The sequence below is a fragment of the Muscardinus avellanarius genome (assembly GCF_963383645.1).
Source record: "Muscardinus avellanarius genome assembly, chromosome: 10".
Lineage (NCBI taxonomy): Eukaryota > Metazoa > Chordata > Mammalia > Rodentia > Gliridae > Muscardinus > Muscardinus avellanarius.
The window spans coordinates 112,626,091-112,650,860 of record NC_137796.1 but is presented as its reverse complement, the minus strand read 5'-3'; the positions used below and the strand labels follow the sequence as shown (position 1 = coordinate 112,650,860).

Genomic DNA, 24,770 nt, shown 5'->3' with positions numbered 1-24,770 from the left:
AAGGCGTCTCCCTCTGTCCCCCCGTGTCGCAGCCAGGAAGTGAAGCAGGTGTACTAACACTAGGTGGGGGCCGCTCAGCGTGCCCAGTGTCACTGCTGCAGAGCCCCTCCCAGGCAAGGGGAAGGCCTCCGCAGGCCGGAGGCACAGGTCAGCATGAAGGGCACTGGGAGGCAGGATGCCAGGCACCGCTGGAGGTGAGGGAAGGGCCCTGGGCCAGCCGATCACCCGTCCTTTCACGAGCACGTGTATGCCTACAGCAGCGCTTGCCCCATGTCCCAGACCCACCCAGGCAGCCCCCCCATCCCCAGGCCAAGCGCCAAAAAACAGACTCATGCTAGCCGATAGCTTCTGGCTGGTGGCTTCATTGAGAGCCTCAAGGGAGGACCCCCAGCAATGCTGTCCAGCATCGAGAGGAACCCAGTTCTGCTGCAGCTGCAGGGGCACTGTGCCAGGCCAGCCCTCCCCATGTCCACTGCCGTCTCTAGACTGCCTGACCGCCCAGCTTCGACAATACATGTGTCTGTGACTCTTAGTCTCTCTGCCGTTTCTTGATTCCTTTCCAAATCTCAGCTGGGGCCTTAGCCTGGGCCCCTCGCTCCGCACACTCCTCCTCTTGAGAGCTGGCGCTGTCTCCGTCCTTGTCACTGCACCCTTGCTCCTCACACTCGTCACTGTCGTCTGTGTCGGTGGGCAGCCTAGAAGGAGGAGCACGTCCCCTCGTGGCGCCGTCCCCTCGGCAGCACTCACCCAGAGCCACGCACATTCCTCTCACTCCTGCACTCTAAGCCAAACCCTCTCCAGCAGATCTCCACTGTGTTCTGCAGTCACCACCCACAGATCACTCAGCACAGCACCCCCACATGCATGAGAAGCTGAGGCCAGAGTCGGGGGGAGCCCCGGGACCTACCGGGTGCTGACCACACGCCTGTTGGGGTTCGCAAACTCTCGCCCTGAATCCACATCGAAGGGATCTGAACCCAGGGGAGAAACAGGAAAGAGACTCCTAAGTGACTCAGGGCCGAGCCCCACTCCGTCCTCGGGCTTTCCAGGGCTTCCTCCCCGCTCCCACGCAGGCTCACCGATGTCCTCCTCCACAGGGCTCTCCTTGGCGCTGGCCAGGAACTCCTGCTCTGCCTGCACCACCTCCTCTGGGCCGCTGCAGGCTGCATACTTGTCTAGGAGCTGGCGGTTCAGGTCCAGAAAGCCCTTGCCCCACTTAAACTTCCTCAGCAAAATGACAGCAAGCTCTGAGAAGCCTGACAGCGTGGGAAAGCAAAACCCCAGAGACAGCAACCCCTCGAGTGAGCCCGTCACCTTGGCTGCTGGGAGGAGCCGCCTTCCCAGGGAGCCAAAGGCCCCAGCAGACTCCAGCTCAGTCACAGCCCTCGCCTTCTCCGGTCCCCTAGGTCCCTGTCCTTTGTTGGGAAACAAACACCCCCAGCAAGCCAAGACTCCCCGGGTCTCATGTGTCCATTTGGACTCCCCTTGAATCATATGGTCCCCGAGTGGAGGAGGAGGACTCCAGGGCAGTGCTGCCCATGAGAGTAACCCTGCCCGGGAAGGCAGCTATCCCATTCTGTCTCCACCTCAACGCCCCGAGGCCAAGGGCTGCAGATGGAGTTGGCAGTGGAACCCTGGGCTGTGCGTCCTTCACGCTACTCCAGGGGTCCTGGGAGTACAGTCGCAGGCTGCCAGGTCAGGCTGGGTCAAGCCTGAAACTCACCCACGATGCAGAAGGCAGCAGCAAAAGCTTCCACGCAGGAGAGTCTGCAGGGCCGCCCATAGTTCACAGGGTTGGCGGCCACCAGGTGGGGTAGCAGCCGCAAGTGGCTCCCTCGCATCTTCCCAAAGGGCGTCTCCTCCAGTCGGGCCCAGGAGCAGTCTATGACAGCGACTCCGGACTGCGCCACCAGCTGCCTGCCAGCGACGAGACGGCCTCACTAGGGACGCTGTCCCACTACTCCCAAACACCCACAAAGGGCTCTCCTGAAGAATGGACTCGAAGGGACGCATAAGGGAGCCCTGGACGGAACGTGCACCGGAGGCAGGGCTGCGTGCTCAGACCCGACGGCCGGGGCAGGCCCTCGTGCCCAGCGGCCCTGCGCCTACCTGTCTGCCGGGGACACGTACTGGACGCCCACGGGGCTCAGCACCAGGCCGCCGAACCTGTGGCCCAGGCGCAGGCCACGCACCAAGCCCAGGCGGGCCAGCTTGCGGCCCGTGCAGCGTCGGGGGTCGCAGTGGCCCAGCTCCCACATGGCCAGCGCGCAGGGCAGGGCCGGGCCGCCCTCGTCCTCGGCCGCCTCCGGCTCCACGGACGCTGCACCGGGAGAGAGAAGGGGCCCGGGCCTCAGCACGGCTCCCCGGCGCGCCCGGCCCGGCCCCCGGCCACTCACTCACCGCGCAGCGCGGCGCCCACCTCCTCGGCGAACGCGTCCAGGGAGCGGCCCGGGGCCCGTCGAGCGCGGCCGCCCTCCGCGCCGTGCCCGCGCGCCGCCCTCCGCCGGCCCATGGCGGCCCGGCTCTCCGGCTCTCCGCCGCCGCCGCCGCCGCCGCGCGGGCCTCTGCGCACGCGCAGCGCCACTTCCGCTTCCGGCGCGGCGACGCCACTTCCGGCTCGGCCGCGCGTGCGCACGCGATCCGCGGCGCGATGGCGGCGGCGCTGGCGCGGCTGGCGCTGCTTCTCGGACTGGCGGCGCGCGGTGAGTGCCTCTCCCCCGCCGCCCCGCGCCGCCCCGCGCCGCCCCGCGCCGCCCCGCGCCGCCTCACGGACTCCATCCTGCAGGGCCCGCGCCCGCCGGCGCCGCCAGGATGAAGGTGGTGGAGGAGCCCAACGCGTTCGGGTGAGCTCGCGGGCGGCGGCGGCGGGCCGGGCTGCGGGCCCCCGCCGCGCTCACCTGCCGCGCTCCTAGGCTGAACAACCCGTTCCTGCCCCAGACCAGCCGCCTGCAGCCCCGGCGCGAGCCCGCGCCGGTGTCGGGTGAGTTGGGCCTTGCGGGGCGGCCGTGCCGGGACCGGAGCTGGGAGCCGGCTCCCCCTCGGGCTCACTTCCCTCGTGGAGTAGTCGCCGGCAACCGGCCGGCCATTCTCAAGTGTGCAAGCAGAAAACGTAGCAAGCTTCACGGTCTTTGTCTTTTCCTCCTTTTCTTTTTTGGTGGTACTGGGGTTCCTGGAAGCCCTTCTACCTCCGGGCTACACTCCCAGACCTGTGTTACATTTTTTTATTTGGAAACAGGGTCTCCTGAGCCAGCGTGGAGGCTTCGAACCTGCGCGATCCTCCTGTCCCCTCCTCCCAAGCGCGGGGATGACAAGCGTGTGCCACCACGCCCAGCCCTTTTCCTCTTTTTATCGGTAATATCACACAAGTACTTGGCTGATCGTTGTCTTGTCATTCTGTGTGTCTTGGGATTCTCCATGGTGTTGGGTATAAATTGCCATTCTTTTCACTGCCTGCCATATAAAGAATGGCAGGTATTTAGGTGGCTTACATTGTTTTTTTGGCCGTTAGAAATAGTGCTGTGGAGCCGGGCGTGGTGGCGCACGCTTGTAATCCTGGCATTTGGGAGGCTGAGACCGGAGTATTTCGGTTCGGGGACAGCTTCAGCTACTTAGGCCCTCTGCAACTCACTGAGACCCTGTTTCAAAATAAACAACAAAAAATAGGGCAGGGGGTGTAGCGCAGAGGTTGAATGCCCCTGGGTTCCATCCCCAGTACCGCAAAAATAAATAAATAAATAAATAAATAAATAAATAGTGCTGTGGAGAGCGTTCATGTAGTTGACTGTCTACCCTTGTGAGTGATTTCCTAAGGCAGAATTTCAGAAGTGAAATGGCTGGATTATAAAGAATGCAATTTTTTCCCTCCTAAATACTACTGAGGATTAAAATCAGGGAAGCCAGGCGTGGTGGCACACGCTTGTAATTCCAGCATTCGGGAGGCTGAGACTGTAGGATCGCAGTTTGCGGACAGCCTCAGCTACTTAATGAAGCCCTCTGCAACTTAGACCCGGTTTCAAAATAAAGGATAAAAAATAGGGCAGGGGATGTATCTCGGAGGTTGAATGCCCCTGGGTTCCATCCCCAGACCTGCAAAAAACAAAAAACGGGGGGGGGGGGAAACCCAGGGGAATTCAATGTCCCAAGTTATACCCCGAGCCCTTTTTGTTTTTTGTGGTATTGGGAGTTGAACCTAGAGGCATTTTACCTCCAATCTACACCCCCAGGCCGATTTTATTCCTTATTTTATTCTCACTAGGTTGCTGAGACCCTCACTAAATTGCCGAGGTTGTCCTTGACATCCAGTCCTCCTGTCTCAGCCCTCCCCAGTCCTGGGATTACGAGGGTGTGCCACCATGCCCAGGTTTTTGTTTTGCTTTGAAACAGCGTTTTGCTAGATTGCCGAGAGTCTCGCTACTTTTTTTTTTTTTTTTTGGTGGTACTGGGTTCCTGGGAGCCCTGCTACCTCCGGGCTCCACTCCCAGACCTATTTTTACATTTTTATTTGGCAACAGGGTCTCCTAAGCCAGTGCGCGCGGCTGGCTTCGAACCTGCGCGATCCTCCTGTCTCCGCCTCCCAAGCGCGGGGATTACAGGCGTGCGCCACCACGCCGGGTGAGTCTCGCTACCCTTTTAAGGCTGGTCGGGGACCTGTGATCCTCCTGTCAGCCTCCCAAGCGCGGGGATTACAGGTGTGCGCACTGCACTCTGCTGAGTTGCCTTTGCTGTGCTACGAGGCACTGCCCGCGTCAGCGCCCTGCTGTAGTTGTGTACCGTACCTTCAGGGTGTCTCCGGCCGTGGACTTTGGGTTGCCTCCAGACTGCAGATGTAAACCCAGGGCAGCAGGAGCCTCTGGAACGCACAGGTGCTCCGTAATACTTGTTCTGGAGCCTTGCTTACCATGGACACAGCCCTGCCGGGCCGGGCTGGCCCACTGCAGTGACCGCCACAGCCGCGGAAGAGTTTGCAGACAGCCCAGGAGCACAGCCTGGAGCTGTGTCGTGTGCTAAACAGTCAGTTGTGTGCGAGTCTGTCTACGCGCGTTCCCGGTTGCTGAGACTTCTGTGTGTCGGGCAGGGCCGAGTCTTGAGGCTATACATTTTACACATTTTTCTTGGTGGTGCTGGGTTCCGTTGAACCTCTCTCCAGACCTATTTTTATTTGGAAATAGGTCCTCAGTAAGTTGCTGAGGCTGACCTTGAACCTGTAATCCTCCTGTCTCAGCCTCCCAAGTACTGGGATTACAAGTATGCGCCATCACAACGGGCATAATTTTTTTTTTTTTATTGTGGCAAAACTTAAATTTTTTTTTGGCGGGTCTGGGAATGGGACCCAGGGGCATTTGACCTCCAAGCTACACCCCCTGCCCTATTTTTTTTTTTTTTTTTTTTTTTGGTGGTACTGGGGGTGGAACCCAGAGGCTTTTCTACCTCTGGGCTATACTCCCAGACCTATTTCATATTTTTATTTGGAAACAGGGTCTCACTAAGCTGCTGAGAGCCTAAGTAGCTGAGGCTGGCTTCGAACCTGTGTGATCCTCCTGTCTCAGCCTCCCAAGTGCAGGGATTACAAGCGTGTGCCACGACGCTCGGCTCCCCCTGCCCTATTTTTTATTCTCTGTTTTGAAACCGGGTCTCACTGAGTTGTATAGAGCCTAAGTAGCTGAGGCTGGCCGCGAACTGCGATCCTCCGGTCTCAGCCTCCCAGATGCTGGGATTACAAGCGTGCGCCACCACGCCTGGCTTAAGTTAAAATTTATTTTTATTTTTTATTTTATTTTATTTATTTACTTATTTATTTTTGGTGGTACTGGGGGTGGAACCCAGAGGCTTTCTACCTCCGAGCTATACACCCAGACCTATTTTATATTTTTTATTTGGAAGCAGGGTCTCACTAAGTTGCTGAGAGGCTCACTAAGTAGCTGAGGCTGGCTTCGAACCTTTGTGATCCTCCTGTCTCAGCCTCCCAAGCGTGGGGATTACAAGGGTGCGCCACCACGCCCGGCTCTTAAGTTAAAATTCAATAAGTGTAGCTCAGAGGTACAATGCCCCTGGGTTCATCCCCAGTTCAACAAAACACAAAGATCCAAAGACCTGTACGTGATACCTGAACTTCGTCAGTTCGTAAGGCGTGTGTTTGAAATAGTTTGTTTCTTGAGAAAGGTCTCTGAATCGCGCAGTTACCTGGGTTAGTGGGTCAGAACTCTGCCACGCCACGAGATAGATGGGCGGAAGGAAAAAGTCTAATCACAGTATATGTTTTTTTTTTTTTTTTTTTTTTTGCGGGTCTGGGGATGGAACCCAGGGGCATTTGACCTCCAAGCTACACCCCCTGCCCTATTTCTTATTCTTTATTCTGAAACCGGGTCACACTGAGTTGCAGAGGGCCTACTAAGTAGCTGAGCCTGTCCGCAAACTGTGATCCTCCGGTCTCAGCCTCCCAAATGCTGGGGTTACAAGCGTGCGCGGCTAGTATATGTATTTTTTTAGCAACAAAGGTAATGTGGCCTGGGATCAGTCAAGTATACCAAATGGGTGACATCCGTTGAAGGACAAAAAAACAAAACCGAACCCCAGAAGAGCAAGCCAGGTCCGGCCGGGGTGGCTTGGTGTGTCAGAGGGACCGAGCTGTGCGGGGGAGTGGGCGCGGGGTTACAGTGTGTGGGCCAACTCTCGCTGTCAGCGCCAGCAACACTGCGGGGCATGGCACAGGTGGTTCCTCGGCAGCGGTGCAGGCCTTTCTCTTTCTCTCTCTCTCTCTCTCTCTCTCTCTCTCTCTCTTTCTTTTTTTTGTCTATATTTGGGAGGAGACTTAGTTCAGGGGCATTCTACCTCTAAGCTATACCCCCGCCCATTATTATTTATTTTGGCGCAGGGTCCCACTAAGTAGCTGAGGCTGGCTGCGAACCTGCAATCTTCCCATTTCAGTCTCCCAAGTACTGGGGTTCCAAAGTGTGCACCACCTTGCCCAGCTGCAGGCCTATTTTTGAATCACATATGCAGTCCTTTTGTGTGTGTGGTACTAGGGATTGAAACCAGGGGTAGTCTACCTTTGAGATACACCCCTAGCCCTATTTTATTTTAATTAATTAATTAATTATTTTTTGGTGGTACTTGGGTTCCTGAAAGCCCTTCTACTTCTGAGCTACACTCCCAGACCTCTTTTTATGCTTTTTATTTGGAAACAAGGTCTCTTAAGCCAGCGCGGCTGGCTTTGAACCTGCGCGATCCTCCTGTCTCTGCCTCCCAAGCGCGGGGATTACAAGCGTGCAACACCAAGCCCAGCCCTATTTTATTTTTTATTTATTAGGTAGCTAAGGCTTTCCATGAACCAAAGATCCTCCTGTATCAGCCTCCCAAGTACTGGGATTACAAGTGTTTGCTACAAAGCCTGGTGTGTGCGCGCGCGCGCGCGCTCTCTCTCTCTCTCTCTCTCTCTCTCTCTCTATATATATATATATATATATATATATATTTTTTTTTTTTTTTTTTTTTTTTTTTTGTGGTCCTGGGGGTGGAACCCAGGGGCTTTCTACCTCTGGGCTATACTCCCAGACCTATTTTCTATTTTATTTGGAAACAGGGTCTCACTAAGTTGGTGAGAGCCTTACTAAGTAGCCGAGGCTGACTTCAAACCTGTACGATCCTCCTTTCTCAACCTCCCAAGCGCGGGGATTACAGGTGTGCACCACCATGCCCGGCTAGTCTTTATTTATTTTATTTTTTTGCGGGTCTGACGGTGGAACCCAGGCATTTGACCTCTGAGCTACACCGCCTGCTTTTTTTTTTTTTTTGCGGGTCTGGGATTGGAACCCAGGGGCATTCAACCTCCGAGCTACACCCCCTGCCCTGTTTTTTATTCTTTATTTTGAAACCAGGTCTCACAGAGTTGCCGAGGGCCTCACTAAGTAGCTGAAGCTGTCCGCGAACCGCGATCCTCCAGGTCTCAGCCTCCCAAATGCTGGGATTACAAGCGTGCGCCACCACACTCGGCTCCTGCCCAATTTTTTATTCTTTATTTTGAAACAGGGTCTCACTGAGTTGCAGAGGGCCTCACTAAGTAGCTGAGGCTGTCCGCGAACTGTGATCCTCCTGTCTCAGCCTCCCAAATGCTGGGATCACAAGCGTGCACCACCATGCGCGGCTTTTATATATTTTTAATATATTTTTTATTTTGAAACAGGGTCCCGCTGAGTTTTTGCAAAGGACTTCATTAAGTAACTAAGGTTGACCGAAAACTGGTATCCTCCTGTCTCAGCCTCCCGAGTGCTGGGATTACAAGTGTGTACCACCACAGTCGTCTTCATGGTTTCTAAAGACAAGAACTAAAGCGCTCTTGTTTAAGTGGGGGAGCCCAATGTGGTGGCACATGCTTGTGATCCTAGTGCTTGGGAGGCTGAGACAGGAAGTCTGCAGATTTGAGGACAGCCTCAGCAATTAGTGAGACATCAACCTAGCAAGATCCTGTTCTAAAATAAAAATGTAAAAATAGGGAGCTGGGTGTAGTGGTGCACACTTGTAATTCCAGTACTTGGGAGGCTATAACCGTAGGATCACAGGTTTGTGGCCAACCTCAGCTACTTAGCGAGGCCATCTGACACTTAGTGAGACCCTGTTCCAAAAAAAGAATAATCAATCAGAATCGGGCGTGGTGCGCACGCTTGTAATCCCAGCATTTGGGAGGCTGAGACCGGAGGATCCGAGTTTGTGGCCAGCCTCAGCTACTTAGTAAAGTGAGGGTCTCCACAACTTGGTGAGACCCTGTTTCCAAATAAAGAATAAGAAATAGGGCTAGGGGCGTAGCTTGAAGGTAGAATGTCCCTGGGTCTCATCCCCAGTACTGAAAAAAGAAAAAGACTGAAGCTGGGGTGTACCCCAATGCGGACTGCTTGCCTGGCCTGTGTAGGGCCCGCGGCTGGCGGCATCCCAGCATCACAAAGTAAAACATGACTCAAAGGACCTTTGCTGCCGTAACCAGCACAGGGTGCGGGTCTGTGGTCTCTACAGCCCTGTCCCCTCCCCGCCTGCGGTGGCCAGCAGCGGCCAGCCAGCTCCGGTTGGTTTCCCCTCTTGGCAGGAGCACAGGCAGCGCTGCCTTTGCTGTTTGAGGAACTGCCCATCTCTCAGGGAGGCTAAGACGGTCACAGTTCCAGCACAGTGCACGCAGTCTTACTCCTCACCCCGCACCAGGTCCATTGTGTACTGTTTGGCTTGTTTGGTGTGGGCAGTCTACCTCCAGCTACACCTCCAGTCTCGAGTGTTGAAGCTGCAGGGGCCTCGCCAGGTCCTGAGGCTGGCCGTGAGCCCGCCATCCTCCGGCCTCAGCTGCCAAGTGCTGGGATCACAGCTGTGGCACATCCGGGACTGGCTTCGGTTCTAGCCATTCTAATGCTATACCGCCGTCTCTCGTTGAGATCAGTGACGCTGGCGTCTTTCACACGCTTGTAGGCTATTGACATAACTCCTTGGAGAAAGGGCTCTGCCTGCTTTTTTTTCTTTTCTTTTTTCAGTACTTGGGATGTAACCCAGGGGCATTCTAATCACTTATCAGAAGTAGTGTGTAGGTATGGCCAAGAGTGGCACACACTTGTAATCCCCGCGCTTGCGAGGCTGAGACAGGAGGATCACGTAGGTTCGAAGCCAGCCTCGGCTACTTAGTGAGGCTCTCAGCAACTTAGTGAGACCCTGTTTCCAAATAAAATAGAAAATAGGTCTGGGAGTATAGCCCGGAGGTAGAAAAGCTCCTGGGTTCCATCCTCACCATAAAAGAAAAGGAAATAATGAATAAGAAATAGGGCAGGGGGTTAGGGTGTTGAATGCCCCTGGGCTCCATCCCCAGACACCCCCCTCAATCCTATCTTTACACTTGTGCTCACTGGCATAGATTCCGGGTTGGTTTTGTGCGTGGCTTTTTGTTTGCCCCCATATATCTCCCCTAATGGAAATATGCACCCAGCTCCTGCAGCGTCTCGCTTGGAGTTGAGCAGCTGTCCTTGGTGGTTCTGCTGGCCGGGCCCACGCCTGTGCTCTTGAACATGGGGGCTGATGTCTTGTAGCTGCCCTAAGACTCATGTAGGCTCCACACACACGTGCTTGAAGGGATGGAAAACACGCCCTGCACACCCAGCAGAGCCAGGCTGTCGCAGCTTTCGGAGCAGAGGCCGTCAAGAGCTGTCTCTTGCAAAAAAGAGCGCTCTGCCCCCGGCCGCTGCTGCCCGGAGAAGCGGCCTCCATTAGCTTCTCCTTTGCCCTTGAGTGGGACGTGCCTCGTCTTGTTGTGTGCCTTCTGAGTTTTTAGTTGCAAGCCGGTCCTTTGGAAAACAGCTCTGCAGTCTCTGCAGACTGGCTGTGTGCGCCAAGCCTGGGGCCCGCGGGGCCTTCGCTCTCCGGAGCCCGCACCGCCCTCTGTCCTGCACAGTGCTCGCTGTCCATTTTCTAGTCGCACGGGTTCTCCTGGGCTTGCTGGGTGCCACCAAGAGCTGAGGAAGGCACTGTGGGGCCGGTGCTGGGCAGCCCCGGGCTCGTACTCTGGAGCCGAGGCCTCCACAGGAGGGGACAGGTGCTGGCCTGGGGGTGGCTTTGTGCTGCTGGAAACCTCGGGCTGTGTCCCCCGACTTGTTGTTGTTCTGGAGGTCCCTGGCCCCCCAGGGCTGAACCTGCTGCTGCTGTCAGGAGCTGTCCTGGCCACCTCGCCTCGGGGGTCTGGGTCCCCACGCGGGACTCACTGAGGTGCTCCCCTTCCAGGGCCTGCTCACCTCTCCAGACTCTCTGGCAAGTGCTTCAGCCTGGTGGAGTCCACGTGAGTGTGGGCTGGGGCGGGGGCCAGGGCAGGGCTTGGGGACCCCTGACTCCCTGTGCCCCCAGGTACAAGTATGAGTTCTGCCCATTCCACAACGTGACCCAGCACGAGCAGACCTTCCGCTGGAACGCCTACAGCGGGATCCTGGGGTGAGTGGCGGCGGGCAGCGGGCGGCTGCCATTGGCCCACCCCGGCCCGGCCTCACGTGCTGTCCTCTCCAGCATCTGGCATGAGTGGGAGATTGCCAACAACACCTTCGTGGGCATGTGGATGAGGGATGGTGACTCCTGCCGCTCTCGGAGCCGGCAGAGCAAGGTAGGTGGGCGCAGGTGTCAGGGCGGGCTGGGTCTCCCCACCCACCCATCCACTGAGGTGCCCTCCCCAGGTGGAGCTCACCTGCGGAAAAAGCCACCGGCTGGCCCACGTGTCTGAGCCAAGCACCTGCGTCTATGCGCTGACCTTTGAGACCCCCCTGGCCTGCCACCCCCACTCGCTGCTAGGTAGGACTTGGGGCGGGCCGCGGCGGGCCCCGTGTGGGGCTCAGCTAAGCCGGCCTCTCTGGGATTCCCAGTGTACCCAACACTGCCGGAGGCCCTGCAGCAGCGGTGGGACCAGGTGGAGCAGGACCTGGCCGACGAGCTCATCACCCCCCAGGTGAGCAGGGGCTCGGGCGCCCTGCCGCGTGGCCCTGCCGCACGCTCCCTTGTTTCCTCCACCTCCAGGGCTATGAGAAGTTGCTGAGGGCACTTTTTGAGGATGCTGGCTATTTCAAAGCCCCAGGAGACAATGAACCCACCCAGCAGGAAGGAGGGCCCGGCGGCCTGGGGCTTGAGACCCTGGACGAGTGCAAGAAGGTAGTCAGGGAAGGGGTCCCTGGCTGCCCCCTTCCCCCCCCCCGGGGCCTCAAGTGTGGCTGACATCTTGTCCTAGGCGCATTCGGAACTCTCAAAGGAGATAAAGAGGCTTACTAATCTGCTCAGCCGGCATGGCATTCCCCACGAGAGGCCCACAGGTGAGTGTGGGGCCAGGGCCGTGCACGCTGCGGGCACCCTCGGCGAGTGCGGCCAGGCCCTGACCACAGCTGCTGTTTTTGCAGAGAGCTCCCGCTCTGAGCTCCTGGGCCAGCGGGCTCCCACAGGGGGGCTCCCACAGCGGCCGCGTGGTGATCCTGGACTTCGAGGGACTGTCCTGTGACTGCGGCTGCGGCCGCGGCCACGAGGGGTGGAGACCATGATCCAGAGCCTAAGGCCGCCCGGCTCCTCTTAGACGCGCTCAGGGACCTGCCGGCCAAGCTTTATTGTGCTCAGAGACACAGACAAAATAAAGATTAAAGATCCAAAGCTTTAATTAATTTCCATACTGATAAAAATAATCCCATGAGTTCTGTAAACCATTGCATAAATGCTATAGTGTAAAAAATTAAACAAGTGTTTAAACAACTCACTACAAGGAAATGACTATACATTATAAATACTACCTTCCGGGTTGAGAGTTCTGTTCACATGGCGTTCTCACCTAAACGCTGAGAGCAAATACGCGGGCCCCATGAGCCAGTGCCCGTGAAGTGCCCTCGCTGGACGAAGGGCTCCTACCGACCGTGGTCACACACGACAATCTGCTGTTCATGCTGTAACACTAGAGTCAGAAAACGGGAGGCGGCAAAGAGCGATGGCCGGTCACCATGGTGTGGCCTTGGCTTCTGGAGCCTTCTACGTGCTGCTGTGCTCCTGGGCCACCCAGATGATCCTGTGGGCCTTGGCACGCAGACCAGAGCCCACAAGGAGGCGGGCACCCCAGGCTCCTGCACTGCTGACCCATCGCCCACTCCCAGAAGAGCAGGCGACCCCAGTGCCACCGCCAGTGCCACCTGCAGCCCCAGCGCTGGTCCTGGGGCACTGGCCAGAGTAGCTTCTACACAGACCTAAAGCTTACCCGCTCTTAGTTGTTTATAATTTGAAAATGTCTAGGCTAGATACCAATAATAAACATTGTCCCAAAAGAGACCAGAGGCCTGAAATGGGAAGTGCATAAATATTAAAAATAATCTTAAAACAGTGAAAACAGTAGCACAAAATATACGTCATTTCTAGGTACTGAGCTGATGAGCCGTCATCACTGTAATCAGAACACTCACTAAGCCAAGTCCATAGTCACCTTTAGCAGTGGGCCAGCTGCAGAACCCCAGACCCACTGCCTTCAAACTGACAAGACTTTCCTACCCATCTCATTAAAAAACGCTTTTAAATCTACTGCATTAAATACATTCTAGTTTGGTCACTGATAGAAATGTTTACCGAGTCACTGTGCACTTTAGAAAATGCTATTAAAAGTCTTTGGCAAAGCCACAGGAGCAGATACGTGACGTCACTTCCAGGCTGGGGTGGGGCCTGCCCCCACCAGCGCCCCTACAATGGCCCTGGGCTGCCCTCCGAGGGCCAGGCCTGAGGGCCGCAGGGACAGTCCCAGCCCTGACCAGGACAGCTCGAGTCATGGCGTGGACATGTTCTCAGCAGTACTGCCAGGCCTGGCCCGCCGCCATCCCAGCAGCGTCGGGGTGGGGAATCGAGCTGGGCCAGGGTCTGCCTCGCTGAGGTACCTCCGGGTCCCATCGAGGTCACTGGGGACTCCACACACGGCCACCACGGCACCTCCCGTCAAGTGAGCCGGAGCCTCAGGCCACGGTGTGGGAGGCAGATGTCTCTGGATTCACAGTCCGCGGCGCTCAGCACAAGCGAGCCGGACGCCCGGACGTCTGAGAAGTTACAAAGCACCGTTGCCCGTTACAGATCTGTTAGCAACACAGCAGCCTCCGAGTGAGCTTCAGAATCCTCCAATGTAGGATCCCTTCCGCAGCCTTCATTAGCATCAATTGTCTCTCAGAGCTTCAAGGGGGAGATCCAAGCACACAGCCCTCCGCTTCTTTAGCCAGGCACAGGCACTTGGAAAAGTGGCCGTGGGTCACAGACGCATGGGGCGCTCGGCACCCTCTCTTGACACGGGAGAGAAAGCCCAGGCACGTGTGTGGCACACGTTCAGGGAAACTGTCCTTTCATAAAATTAAAAATGTCTAAACGTATATGTCTTTCAATAATCACTCTGCTTATAAATACTATTTGTACTTAATTTGGAAATGTAAAAATCCTAGGTCCCCTCCCTACTAGATAAATGCTCGTCTCCTAAGTAGTTTCAGAATACGGAATCTAATATATCCACCATACTATGAGTTAACAATAAACTGATATGAAAGTTCAAGTTCACAGTACACATATAAAGCTTCATGTTATCGCATATTAAAAACACGGACCTAGAAAGCAGCTTATACAATTTATAACACCTAACTAAAATCCTTGGGTAACAAAGTGCTTTGAAGAGACCCCGCCTCCCAGTGGCCTGGCCACAGCAGCATCAGGACCCCGGCACTGACCGTGCTCGGCCCACCCGGGCGCAGAGCCACGTGGGCACAGGCGGGTGGCTTCTGTGCTGTTTTTAGATTTTTTAGAATATCTTGAAACCTTTGGTGGGACAAGGTAGATAAGAAATGGTAATACAAAAGGCCGTCGGGTGGACAGTGGGCAGGAACTCACGTCCTGATGCAGGTGGCCCAGAAGTGAGCTCATGCTATGGAGCATGAGGCGGCTGCAGCTCACCAGGACGGAGCGAGGCCCTGGCTCTGGTCACCAGGGGAGGGGCTGGCCCTGGCAGTACGGGCACTCGGGCGCGCTGGCCGCACACGGCTCGCACAGGACACGGTGCTGGCAAGGCTGCAGGACGGTGCCTTGGGCCCGCTCCCGGCAGGACACACACTGCTTGCTGCGAAGCTGGAAGATCACCTGTGGGGAGACGCTGTTGGTGGGGCTTGGGGCCTTTGTACAGGCTGCAGGGCAGGAAGACTGCCGCAGATAGCCTGGGAGCAGCCTGGGGCATGGGACCTGGAGGCCCGCAGGGCAGGCTCGGGGGGGGGGGCCTCAGCCTTCCCTGGTGGACCAGGCCTGGCTGGCCATGTGGGGCTGGGTGCCCCGGTGTGGATGCGGGACACACCTTGGAGGCAGAGCCAGGGAAGACGCGAGCTCAGGTGGGGTGCAGGGGGCCGTGGACATCAGATGCTCGCAGAGAACACCTGGCGAGACCGCCTGGCGCGAAGGAGCTTCCAGCCCTGCTTAGTGCGAATGAAACGGAGAGCTCGAGGGCCCTGGGCATGCCGCAACCTCCGTGAAGCCCCCAGACGCAGTGGACAGGGCCGCCTCGGTGGTGGCAGCAGCAGGGAGGGGTGGAAGTGGCCAGGCCTCGGCACCCAAGCCAGCGCCTCCTACCGAGACTCACCCCGTCGACGGCTTCCAAGTCCAGACGCAGCTGGCTCTGCAGCGAGTGCAGCTTGGACAGAGGGACGGTGCCCACGTCGCCGCAGCTCCGCAGCCCGGGCAGTGTGGACAGCAGGCCCAGGCCCTCCAGCTCCTCCTGCAGCTGCTTCACCTGGGCCTCCACCTCCTCCTTCCTCTGCAGGGCCAGCTGCCGGTCACTGGCGGCCACGCGGGCCCGCTCCTTGGCCTCCTGAGCCTCCCGCTGCCACGCATCACAGGCCTGGAACCCAAGGGGCCCGTGCAGGGAGCGGCCAGCCCTGTCCATGCCGCTCCTCGCCAGGGCCCCACGGCACACACCGCCTGCACGTCCAGCTGGGCCTCACTCCCACGGCCCGGCTCCCGCTCCGGACCCTCCCGCGTGCTCACCTGCTTCACCTGCTGCCAAGACTCTTCCCACTGCCGGATCTTCCTCTTGGCCTCATCCAGCTGCCGCCTGACCCGGGCCAGCTCAGCGCTGTTTGGACTTGCGCTTGAGGCTGCAGCAGGGCCAGGGTTCAGGATGGGGGATGGGCTGGGAGAGAAGCCGCCGCCGCCGCCGCCGCCGCCAGAAACAAAGTCCCAGATGCTTCCGGGGACGCCGTTCAGACCTGTGGAGAGCGGGGAAGACCGCGCTGCGCTGACCAAGTGGGTCTGAGGGCACGTTCCTCCCAGGACCCTGTAATTCCAGAACCCCGAGGCTTCCCGGGGCTGCAGGAGCCACCCCCCGGGAGGCCTCGGCGCTCAGGAGGCTCCAGGCCGACGGTGACACCCGGGCCAGACCTTCCCAGCCACTGGGCGAGTTCACACGGGGTGCGGGGTGCGTGTGACTGCACTGTGTGGAGCGCCCAGAGCCCTCACACAGCGCAGAGCTCCTGGGCGACGCCCACCGCTCCACGTGTACACGAGGAGTGCTAGATGCATGTGTTCTAGGGGAACACGTGGTGCACGCCGGCAGGCGGGACTGGGAGGCTGAGACAGGATCACACGTTCACGGTCAGGCTCAGTGCCAGCCTCGGCAGTCCAACAAGACTCTTAGCAAATTAGCAAGATCCTGTTTCAAACAAAAAGGGATGAGGGCCGGGCGTGGTGGCGCACGCTGGTCATCCCAGCATTCGGGAGGCTGAGACCTGGAGGATCGCAGTTCGCGGACAGCCTCAGCTACTTAGTGAGGCCCTCTGCAACTCAGTGAGACCCAGTTTCAAAATAAAGAATAAAAAATAGGGCAGAGGGAGTAGCTCAGAGGTCAAATTCCCCTGGGTTCCATCCCCAGACCCACAAAAAAAAAAAAAAAAAGAAAAAAAGAAAAAGAAAAGGGCTGGGGGTGTGCAGGTGTGGTGGTGCACTCCATCACCCAGGGCTTGAGGCTGAGATAGGAAGACCTCAGGTCCGAGGACAGCCTCAGGGAGTGGAGAGGCAAGCACATCAACCTAGGAGACTGTTTCAGAGTGAACATCGGCTGGGCATGGAAGCCAGCACTGGGGAGGTGGAGACCGGAGGACCGAGGTCCACAGACAGCCTCACGGCTATTTAGTGAGGCCCTCCGCAACTCAGTGAGACCCTGTTTCAAAATAATTAAAAAAATAGGGCAGGGGGTGTAGCTCAGAGGCCCCTGGGTTCCACCCCAAGACCCGCAAAAAAAAAAAGAAAAAGAATAAAAAATTAGGGCTGGGGGTGTCACTCAGAGGTAGAATGCCCCTGGCTCAATCCCCAGTACCACAAAATACAAAAGAAAAAAAAAAAAGTCGGGGGCGTAGCTAAGGTGGATACCTCTGGACTTAATCCCTAGTGCCACCACCACCACTACTATTAGTAAAACCTTAATAAAGACAGTAAGAGGGACTGTAGGTGTCGCTCAGAGGTAGAAATGCCCCCGGGATTTGATCTGCAGTTCAGAAAAATAAACATGGTGTATTCTGCTTGGGAAACTGAGGTGGGAGGATGGTGAGTTCAGATCTCAAAAGTAAATACGAGCCTGGCATGGCAGCTCACACGGAAGGGCGTGGTGGTGCACACCTTAAGCCCAGCATTTGGGAGGCGGAGACAGGAGGATCACAGTTCGAGGACAGCCTAAGCTACTATATAGTGAGGCCCTTCGCAACTCAATGAGGCCCTGTTTCAAAGTAAAGAATAAAAAATAGGGCTGGGAGTATAGCTTGAAGGTAGAATGCCCCTGGGTTCCATCCCCAGTACCGAAAAAAAAAAAAAATGCGAGCCGGGCGTGGTGTGCACACTTGTAATCCCAGCATTTGGGAGACAGAGGATGGCAGTTCATGGACAGCCTCAGCTACTTAATGAGACCCTGTTTCAAAATAAAAAATAAGGCTAGGGTGTAGCTCGGAGGTAGAAGGCCCCTGGGTTCCAACCTCAGTACAGAAAAAAAAAATGAATGTGCATTCTTTACACGGTTACGAGAGGTAAGCATCGCTTTCGGTGGACAGAGAGTGCTGGCCAGCGGTGCCGTCACTGGTGCCCCGTCATGCCTGCCACTCGTGGGAGCTGCGGTCCCACGGCCTGTACAGGTGCCAGGAAGCTAGTCGGCCTGGGCGGCAGGCTGGAGCCCGAGCAGGCCCAGGGTCCCACCTGCCCGGCGCAGCTCCCCGCGGCTCGGCCTCAGGACCGCGCTGAGCCGGCGTGGGGCAGACCCCACGGGCAGGGACTCACCTAGCGAGCCGTAGGACGAGGCCGGCTCCGGCCTGAGCGGCAGCGGCTGCTGGGGAGGCGTCATGGCTGAGGAGACCAGCGGCCCCGGCAAGGACTGGGAGAGCGAGCTGAGCGGGGAGGTGGACAGGGACGAGGATGACTGCAGGGACGGCGAGCGCGGCAGGGAGCCTGGGATGGTGACGGGCGCAGAGCCCGCCAGAGGCCTGGGACCTGGAGAGGAGGCGGCCAATGAGAAAGGTGGGCAGCGATGGCAGGAGGCCTGCCGTGGGTGCGGGTACTCAGCCATGCTGCGGGGGGATGGAGCCAGGAAAGCCTGGCCCTGGGCGGGCCTGGAGCGAGGGGCCTGGGCAGACAGTGCTGGCTCAGTACTTAGGGTGTCTAGAGCCCCCGAAATGGTTTAATTTCTTTTAAAATCAGAGAAAAACAGGAGCTTTCAGGATAGGGCAATGTAGTGCGCTATGTCACAAAAGCCTTGGAGAGCCGCTCACCTGTCTGTCCAAGGTCACAGCCGTCCTGCTCTCCCAGATCTCTGTCGAGGGACGCAATATTTATGTCACTAACACGAAGGTCCAAGGCAGAACCTGTGGGCCAAGCCGCGTGTCACCCACAGCACCCGCACCGCGGAAGCCGGGTCCCCAGGTGGCTGGCACCGCGCCAGGCTGCGGCCCCAAAGCCAGCCCTCCCCGCAACACGAGACTTCTCAGGAGGGCGATTTCAGTCAGTAAGCGGCTCCTGACTCCTGGACGGTGGGCAGGGCCAAAAGCCGCCCTCCCCCGGCCATCAGCTCTGGCTGGTGCTCCCAAGCCAGGGTACCTCGGGGCCGCTGTCTCCCAAAGCTGCCGCAGACTGTCAACCCAGAAGCTGATGTCCCTCCAAGGCCTCGTCCTACAAAAGCAGTCTGCACAGTGCTGAGCACAGCCCCTCCCTCGTGGAGAGCCCGAGCGCACCTCCCACTGGGCTACAGCAAAGTGCTCCACGTGGGGGGTGGGCTGGCAGGGTGGCCACGGGGACTTGACCGTGGGCCGGTGGCACCTTCCCCTGCACACCAGGTCCTGAGCGGCCCTGCCTGTCCGTTCCCTCAATTCCCAGTGGTGTTGAACCACACTCTTGAGAAGCCACATGCCACCCCACCCGTCCCCAAGGGGCGCTAGCATCTTTCCCCTCTGCAGCAGGGTGGCCACCTGCCAGCGCCCGTGCCTTGTCTCTGCCCAGCCCTCCAGCTGCTGAGCACAAGCTTTGCCAAGTCCCCCTGCCCCCGGGCAAGTCCAACAGGCTTCGTTTTCCTCTGAGAAAGCCATCACACCGGCCGGGTGTGGCAGCGCACAACCTGTGACCCCAGTACTTGGAAGGCTTGCAAGACAAGAGTGCAGGTTTGAGGACAGCCTCAGCAAGTAGTGAGATTCATTAACCTACCAAGACCTTGTTTTAAAATAAAAATAAGCCAGGCGTGCTGGCGCATGCTTGTAATCCCAGCATTTGGGAGCCTGTGACCCGGAGGATCACAGTTCACAAACAGCCTCAGCTACTTAGGCCCTCTGCAACTTAGTGAGACCCCAATTTCAAAATAAAGAATACAAAACAGGGCAGGGGGTGTACATTCCCAGACCTATTTTATACATTTTTATGTGGAAACAGGGTCTCTTAAGCCAGCGCGGCTGGCTTTGAACCTGCGCGATCTTCCTGTCTCTGCCTCCCAATCGCGCGGATTACAAGCGTGTACCACCACACCCGGCCACAAAAAATAAATATAAATAAATAAAATAAAATAAAAATAAAGCTGGGTGTGGTGGCACACGCTTATAATCCCAGCACTTGAGAGGCTGAGACAGGAGGATAGTGGCTCAAAGACAGCCTCAGCTACTTAGTGAGGCCCTCTACAACTTAGTGAGACCCAGTGTCAAAATAAAGAATAAAAAATAGGGCTAGAGGTATAGCTCAGAGGTAAAATGCCCCTGGGTTCCATCCCCAGCACCAGTACTGCAAAATGAATAAATAAATAAATAAGTAAATAAACAAAATAAAACAGAGCAGTGGGGCTGTGGGTTTAGCTTGGAAGTAGAATGCCCAAGCGCAATCCCCAGTATCAAAAAAAAAAAAAAAAAAAAAAAGAAAGAAAAGAAAAAAAGAAAAGGAAAAGAAAGCTATCACACCGAGTGGTGCCTGGAGGAGGGTGAGACCAGGCCCCACCAGGCTACCTGGCTGAGCAGCGGGCTCTGGGAAGAGGCTCCACCCAGTCCAGTCGGTGGGTATCCCTAACAGCGTGCGTGGTGAGCACCGGGCCGTGGCCAAGGCTGTGGGAGCTGCCACTCAGAGCAGCCACCTGAGGAATTGGCGCAGGCGCAGACAGTGAAGGATGCAACGCAGGGCACTGCTAAGGAGCTGGCGTCCTGGGACCCAGGCGCTGGTGTGCGGCCAGCAGGCCACAGGAGGCAGTGCACTGTCCCCCATCCTGGCCTCCAAGGCTGGCGCTCGCCCGGAACCAGCCCCGGGCGCCCTCACTGACGCCTGATATCCCCGCCACAGCCTGCTTGCTCTGTCTCTCTTCTTGCAGTACTGGACATGAAATCCAGGGGCACCATTCTACCTCTGCGCTACATCCCCAGCCCTGTTTTATTTATTTATTTTTGGGAACGGGGTCTCACTAAATTGCAAAGGGTCTTGCTAAGTTGCTAAGGTTGGCTGAGAAGTTTCAGCCTTCCAAGTAGTGGGATTCCAAGCCTGTGTCAGCGCACCAGTTAGTCTCGTGTGTCTGCGGCACACACTCCCCTACGGGACCCCGCTGCTGCCAGGGCCTGCTTTAGCTGTGTGTGGCGGCGCACACTTGTAATCCCAGCGCGTGGAGGCTAGAACAGGAGGATCACGGGTTCAATGACAGCCCCAGCAAGTAGTGAGGCTCTTATCAATCTGGTGAGACCCTGTTTCAAAATAAAAATAAGATAGGACTGGAGGTATATCTTGGAGGTAGAATGTCCCTGGGTTCATCACCCATAATTAAAAAAAAAAAAAAATCTTAGCCAGGCATGGCGGCACACACTTGTAATCCCAGCATTTGGGAGACTGAGACAGAAGGATCATGGTTTGAGGACAGCCTCAGCTACTTAGTGAGGCCCTTTGCAACTCAGTGAGACCCTGTTTCAAAATAAAGAATAAAAAATAGGGCAGAGGGTGTAGCCCTGAGGTCAAATGCCCCTGGGTTCCATCCCCAGACCCACAAAATAAATAAATAAATAAATAAATAAATAAATAAGAAAGAAAGAAAGAATAACAGCTGGGTGTGGTGGTGCACACTTTTAATCTCAGCACTTGAGAGGCTGAGACAGGAGGATCACACAGATTCGAAGCCAGCCTCAGCTACTTAGTGAGGCTCTCAGCAACTTAGTGAGACCCTGTTTCCAAATAAAATATAAAAAATAGGTCTGGGAGTATAGCCCAGAGGTAGAAAAGCCCCTTGGTTCCACCCAAGTACCACAAAATAAAATAAAATAAAATAAAATAGGGCTTGGGGTATAGCTCAGAGGTAGAATGCCCCCCCCCCAACAAAGCCTTTAACTTGCTGACACCCACAAAGACCCTACTTATGAATTTTGCTGCATCCACAGGTCCTGGGACGTAAAATTTAAAGCAATTCTTTTAGGAAACACACTTCAATCCATAACCACAGGGTCCACCTGGAGATACCCCTCCCCCACGCCCTCCCCCCCAGACCCCAGCCCAGAACCCCTCCATCCTCAGATCAGCCCCTCTGCCCCTGCAGGGAGTGCATGCCAGGCCACCCAGCCTCCCCAGGCCCCATCCTTCAGCTCGGCCACCGGCCCAGTACATCCCTGCAGAGCTGGTGCATGCTTGCCCTCTTCAGGCCTGGCAACCTGTCCTGTGCCTGGTGCATGCCCAGCACTGGTTTCTGCGGCCTTCACCTGTGGCCCTGGGTGGTAGACCACACACATCCCTCCCTCCCATGGAGAGAGGCTGGCAGGCACTGCCGCCACCCTGTACCTTCTCAGCCTCTCTAGAGCGCAGGGTCCCTTCTCCAGGGCTGGCTGCTGAGCAGACCTCTGGGAATTCTAAACAACTCCCCTGGCACACTAGCCAAGATCCAGGCAGCCTGGGGCACATTTGGCCCTCAGCCAGCTCTGTGGCTGCCCCTGGCTGCACTTCCTGGGCTGACTCCGTGTGTCCTGATTCAGGCCTTCTAGAACCTTGACACTGGTCAATGCCCCACAGAGGCCCTCCACCCCTGCTCCTTCACCCCACGGATCCTGGATTGGCTCAGCCTCCGACAGCAAGGACGAAGTCCCTGCTTCCACTCCTGTGAGTCGGCCGCAGGAGGCCAGTGCCCTGGACAGTGCTGGCTGAGGCCCAGCCCTGCCCCCAACCCCCAGGGCACCTGTCCTGGCCACCTCTCCAGCCTGTCGCCTGGCAGCCTGGACTTAGCCCCGGACCTGGGGCCCTTGGCTCCCTGTGGCCTGGCAGGCTCCAGAGGCTCTTTCTGAAGCACTACCGCACAAAGGCGAGGCAGGGCAGGGCGCTCTCCTTCCCCTGGCTGACAATCTGGTCTGCTTCTCTCCAGGGCTCAGCACGAAGGTGCCCCCAGGGTTGCAGGGCAGCGCAGCAGAGCCCGAGTTCGCAACAGCGAGGCCAAACTGGGACAGAAGCGCGAGCGGCCGGCGGAGGACCTGCAGAGAAGTCCTGGGCGGGGAGCGCCCCAGCCTTACTTCAGAACTGACAGCTGCGAAGGTGGGCTCCGCGCAGACCCGGGCCCAGGAATGGCGGGGAGCTTCCCGGGAGGAGGGGGGGCGCCGCCGCCGGGCCCCTCCCGGGCCCCTCCCGGGCTCGCCCAGCCCGCCCGCCTCAGCTCAGGGATCCCAAGGTCAGACCCAGGTCTTCCGGAACGTGCCTCGAGAAGAACCCACTTCGTAGGAGGAGCTGCAGATCTCGGCGAACCTGGTTGCGTAAGCGGCCGGGCCTGCCCCACCCGCCAGAGCCCACCTGCCGGCCACGGGGCGCCGTCCGAGCGGTCGGCGGGAGGCCCGCCCGCCCCGCGCTGCAGTCCCCGGCGGCCGCGCCCTGGGGACGGCGCCGAGTGACCGCCGCCCGGCGGGGCAGGGCCGCCGCCTGTGCTGACTCACGGCCGGCCGCCGCCGCCGATTCAAACGCGGCGCAGGCCCCGCCCCCGGGACGGCGCAGGCCCCGCCCCCGGGACGGCGCAGGCCCCGCCCCCGGGACGGCGCAGGCCCCGCCCCCGGGACGGCGCAGGCCCCGCCCCCGGGACGGCGCAGGCCCCGCCCCCGGGACGGCGCAGGCCCCTCCGCGGCCCCAGGCGCAGGCCGGCCTTGGCGAGCGCGGCAGAGGCCCAGGCGCTCGCTCCCGCGCGGGCCCGCGGCTCGCCAGCGCGCTCTGGTCCTTCGCGGAGCCGCACCCAGTGGCCCCTCTTTAGCTTCAGACCCTCTAACACCGCCACTGAGGCCTGGGCGCCGGCGGGGGCAGCCCTGGGGCGGGGCATCAACACCAGGCCTGTGAACTGAGGCAGGGTCGATCCTGGAGGACTGCCCACCTCCTCTGGGTGGATTGAGGAAATCTTTTCTTTCTTTGGGGGGGGGGGTGATGGTGGTGGAGGTGTGTGTGTGTGTGTGTGTGTGTGTGTGTGTGTGTGACTGGGGACTGAGCCTAGGGGCATTTCACCTGGGAGCTATAAGCCCAGTCCGATTTTCTTTTGAAACAAGGTCTTAGGTGCTGATGGCCTTGCTAAATGCTGGGGCTGGCTGTGAACCTGGGATTCTATCTCAGCCATCAAGCACCGGGATCACACGCGTGGGCCAGGGATGCTTCAGGAAATACTTTGGCCAACAGAAGCATGTGCTACTACAAGTCTACCGAACATGGAGCAGGGCAGAGGCACATCTCGTATTTTGCCCCCTTGCAGTACTGGGCACTGAATTCAGGGACATTCTACCTCCAAGCTCCTTTGGAACAGGGTCGCACTAGGCTGTGGAGGGCCGCACTATGTAGCTGAGGCTGGTGTGAACCTGCAGTCCTCCTGTCTAGCCTCCCAAGTACAGGGATTTACAAGCATGTGCCGCCACACCTGGCCACACCTTATTCTTTCTTTCCTTCTTTCTTTCTTCCTTCCTTTCTTCCTTTTTTCCTTCCTTCCTTTCTTTCTTTCTTTTTTCAGTACTGGGGTCTGGAATCCAATGGCATTCTACCTCTGAGTTACAATCCCAGCCCTGTATCTTACTCTTTATTTTGAAACAGGGTCTCACTGAGTTTCAAAGGGCCTAAGTATCTGAGTGTGGGTGCGAACCTCGACCTCCGGAATGCTGGGATTACAAGCCTGCTCCACCACTCCTGGCTGCCACACCTTGTATTTTTTTTTTTTTTTTTTTTTTTTTGTGGCAGTGGGGATGGAACCTAGGGGCATTCTACCTCTGAGCTACACACCCACACACAATTTTTAGTCTTTTTTTTTTTTTTTTTTTTTTTTTGCGGGTCTGAGGATGGAACCCAGGGGGCATTTGACCTCCGAGCTACACCCCTGCCCTATTTTTTATTCTTTATTTTGAAACCTGGTCTCACTGAGTTGCAGAGGGCCTCGCTAAGTAGCTGAGGCTGTCAAGAACCCCGTTCCTCGGTTTCAGCCTGGTTTCAGCCTCCCGAATGCTGGGATTACAAGTGTGTGCCACCACACCAGGCTCACTCTTTGTATTTTAAATAATGGTTAGAGTCGGGCGTGGTGGCACAGGCTTGTAATCCCCACGCTTGGGAGGCTGAGACAGGAGGATTGCACAGGTTCGAAGCCAGCCTCAGCTACTTAGTGAGGCTCTCAGCAACTTAGTGAGACCCTGTTTCCAAATAAAATATAAAATAGGTCTGGGAGTATAGTCTAGAGGTAGAAAGCCTCTGGGTTCCACCCCCAGTACCACCAATAAATAAAATAAAATAAATAATGGTTAGAAAAATTAATAGGCAAATAAATACTT

The 24,770-nt window shown here is 57.2% G+C and overlaps 3 protein-coding genes across 4 annotated transcripts in view; 1 reads left to right on the top strand and 2 right to left on the bottom strand.

The window, feature by feature from the left end:
• Positions 1 to 529: 529 nt before the first annotated feature.
• Positions 530 to 2,512, bottom strand: TSR3 (TSR3 ribosome maturation factor; the record flags this gene model as incomplete). Its single annotated transcript, XM_080702586.1, has 6 exons — positions 530 to 695; positions 908 to 971; positions 1,080 to 1,256; positions 1,724 to 1,917; positions 2,110 to 2,320; positions 2,401 to 2,512. The coding sequence occupies 6 exons, from the start codon at positions 2,510 to 2,512 to the stop codon at positions 530 to 532; spliced, it is 924 nt and encodes a 307-aa protein (XP_080558712.1).
• A 138-nt stretch (positions 2,513 to 2,650) lies between these two features.
• GNPTG (N-acetylglucosamine-1-phosphate transferase subunit gamma) lies at positions 2,651 to 12,428 on the top strand (the record flags this gene model as incomplete). The annotated part of the gene is made up of 12 exons (XM_080704014.1): positions 2,651 to 2,702; positions 2,786 to 2,843; positions 2,913 to 2,980; positions 10,741 to 10,795; positions 10,861 to 10,944; positions 11,017 to 11,110; positions 11,181 to 11,295; positions 11,367 to 11,449; positions 11,518 to 11,649; positions 11,726 to 11,807; positions 11,896 to 12,016; positions 12,350 to 12,428. The coding sequence occupies 12 exons, from the start codon at positions 2,651 to 2,653 to the stop codon at positions 12,426 to 12,428; spliced, it is 1,023 nt and encodes a 340-aa protein (XP_080560140.1).
• Positions 12,429 to 14,469: 2,041 nt separating this feature from the next.
• UNKL (unk like zinc finger) overlaps positions 14,470 to 24,770 on the bottom strand; it is a gene marked incomplete at both ends in the record, with an annotated part of 45,709 nt that continues 35,408 nt past the window's right edge. The window contains 5 exons of one of the 2 annotated variants that reach the window (XM_080702308.1): positions 14,470 to 14,625; positions 15,116 to 15,373; positions 15,520 to 15,740; positions 17,794 to 18,003; positions 18,282 to 18,374. In XM_080702308.1, coding sequence (XP_080558434.1) covers positions 14,470 to 14,625; positions 15,116 to 15,373; positions 15,520 to 15,740; positions 17,794 to 18,003; positions 18,282 to 18,374 — 938 coding nt within the window. Of the gene's footprint in view, positions 14,626 to 15,115; positions 15,374 to 15,519; positions 15,770 to 17,793; positions 18,004 to 18,281; positions 18,375 to 24,770 lie in introns of those variants that run through there. The other variant, XM_080702309.1, reaches the window with a different exon arrangement.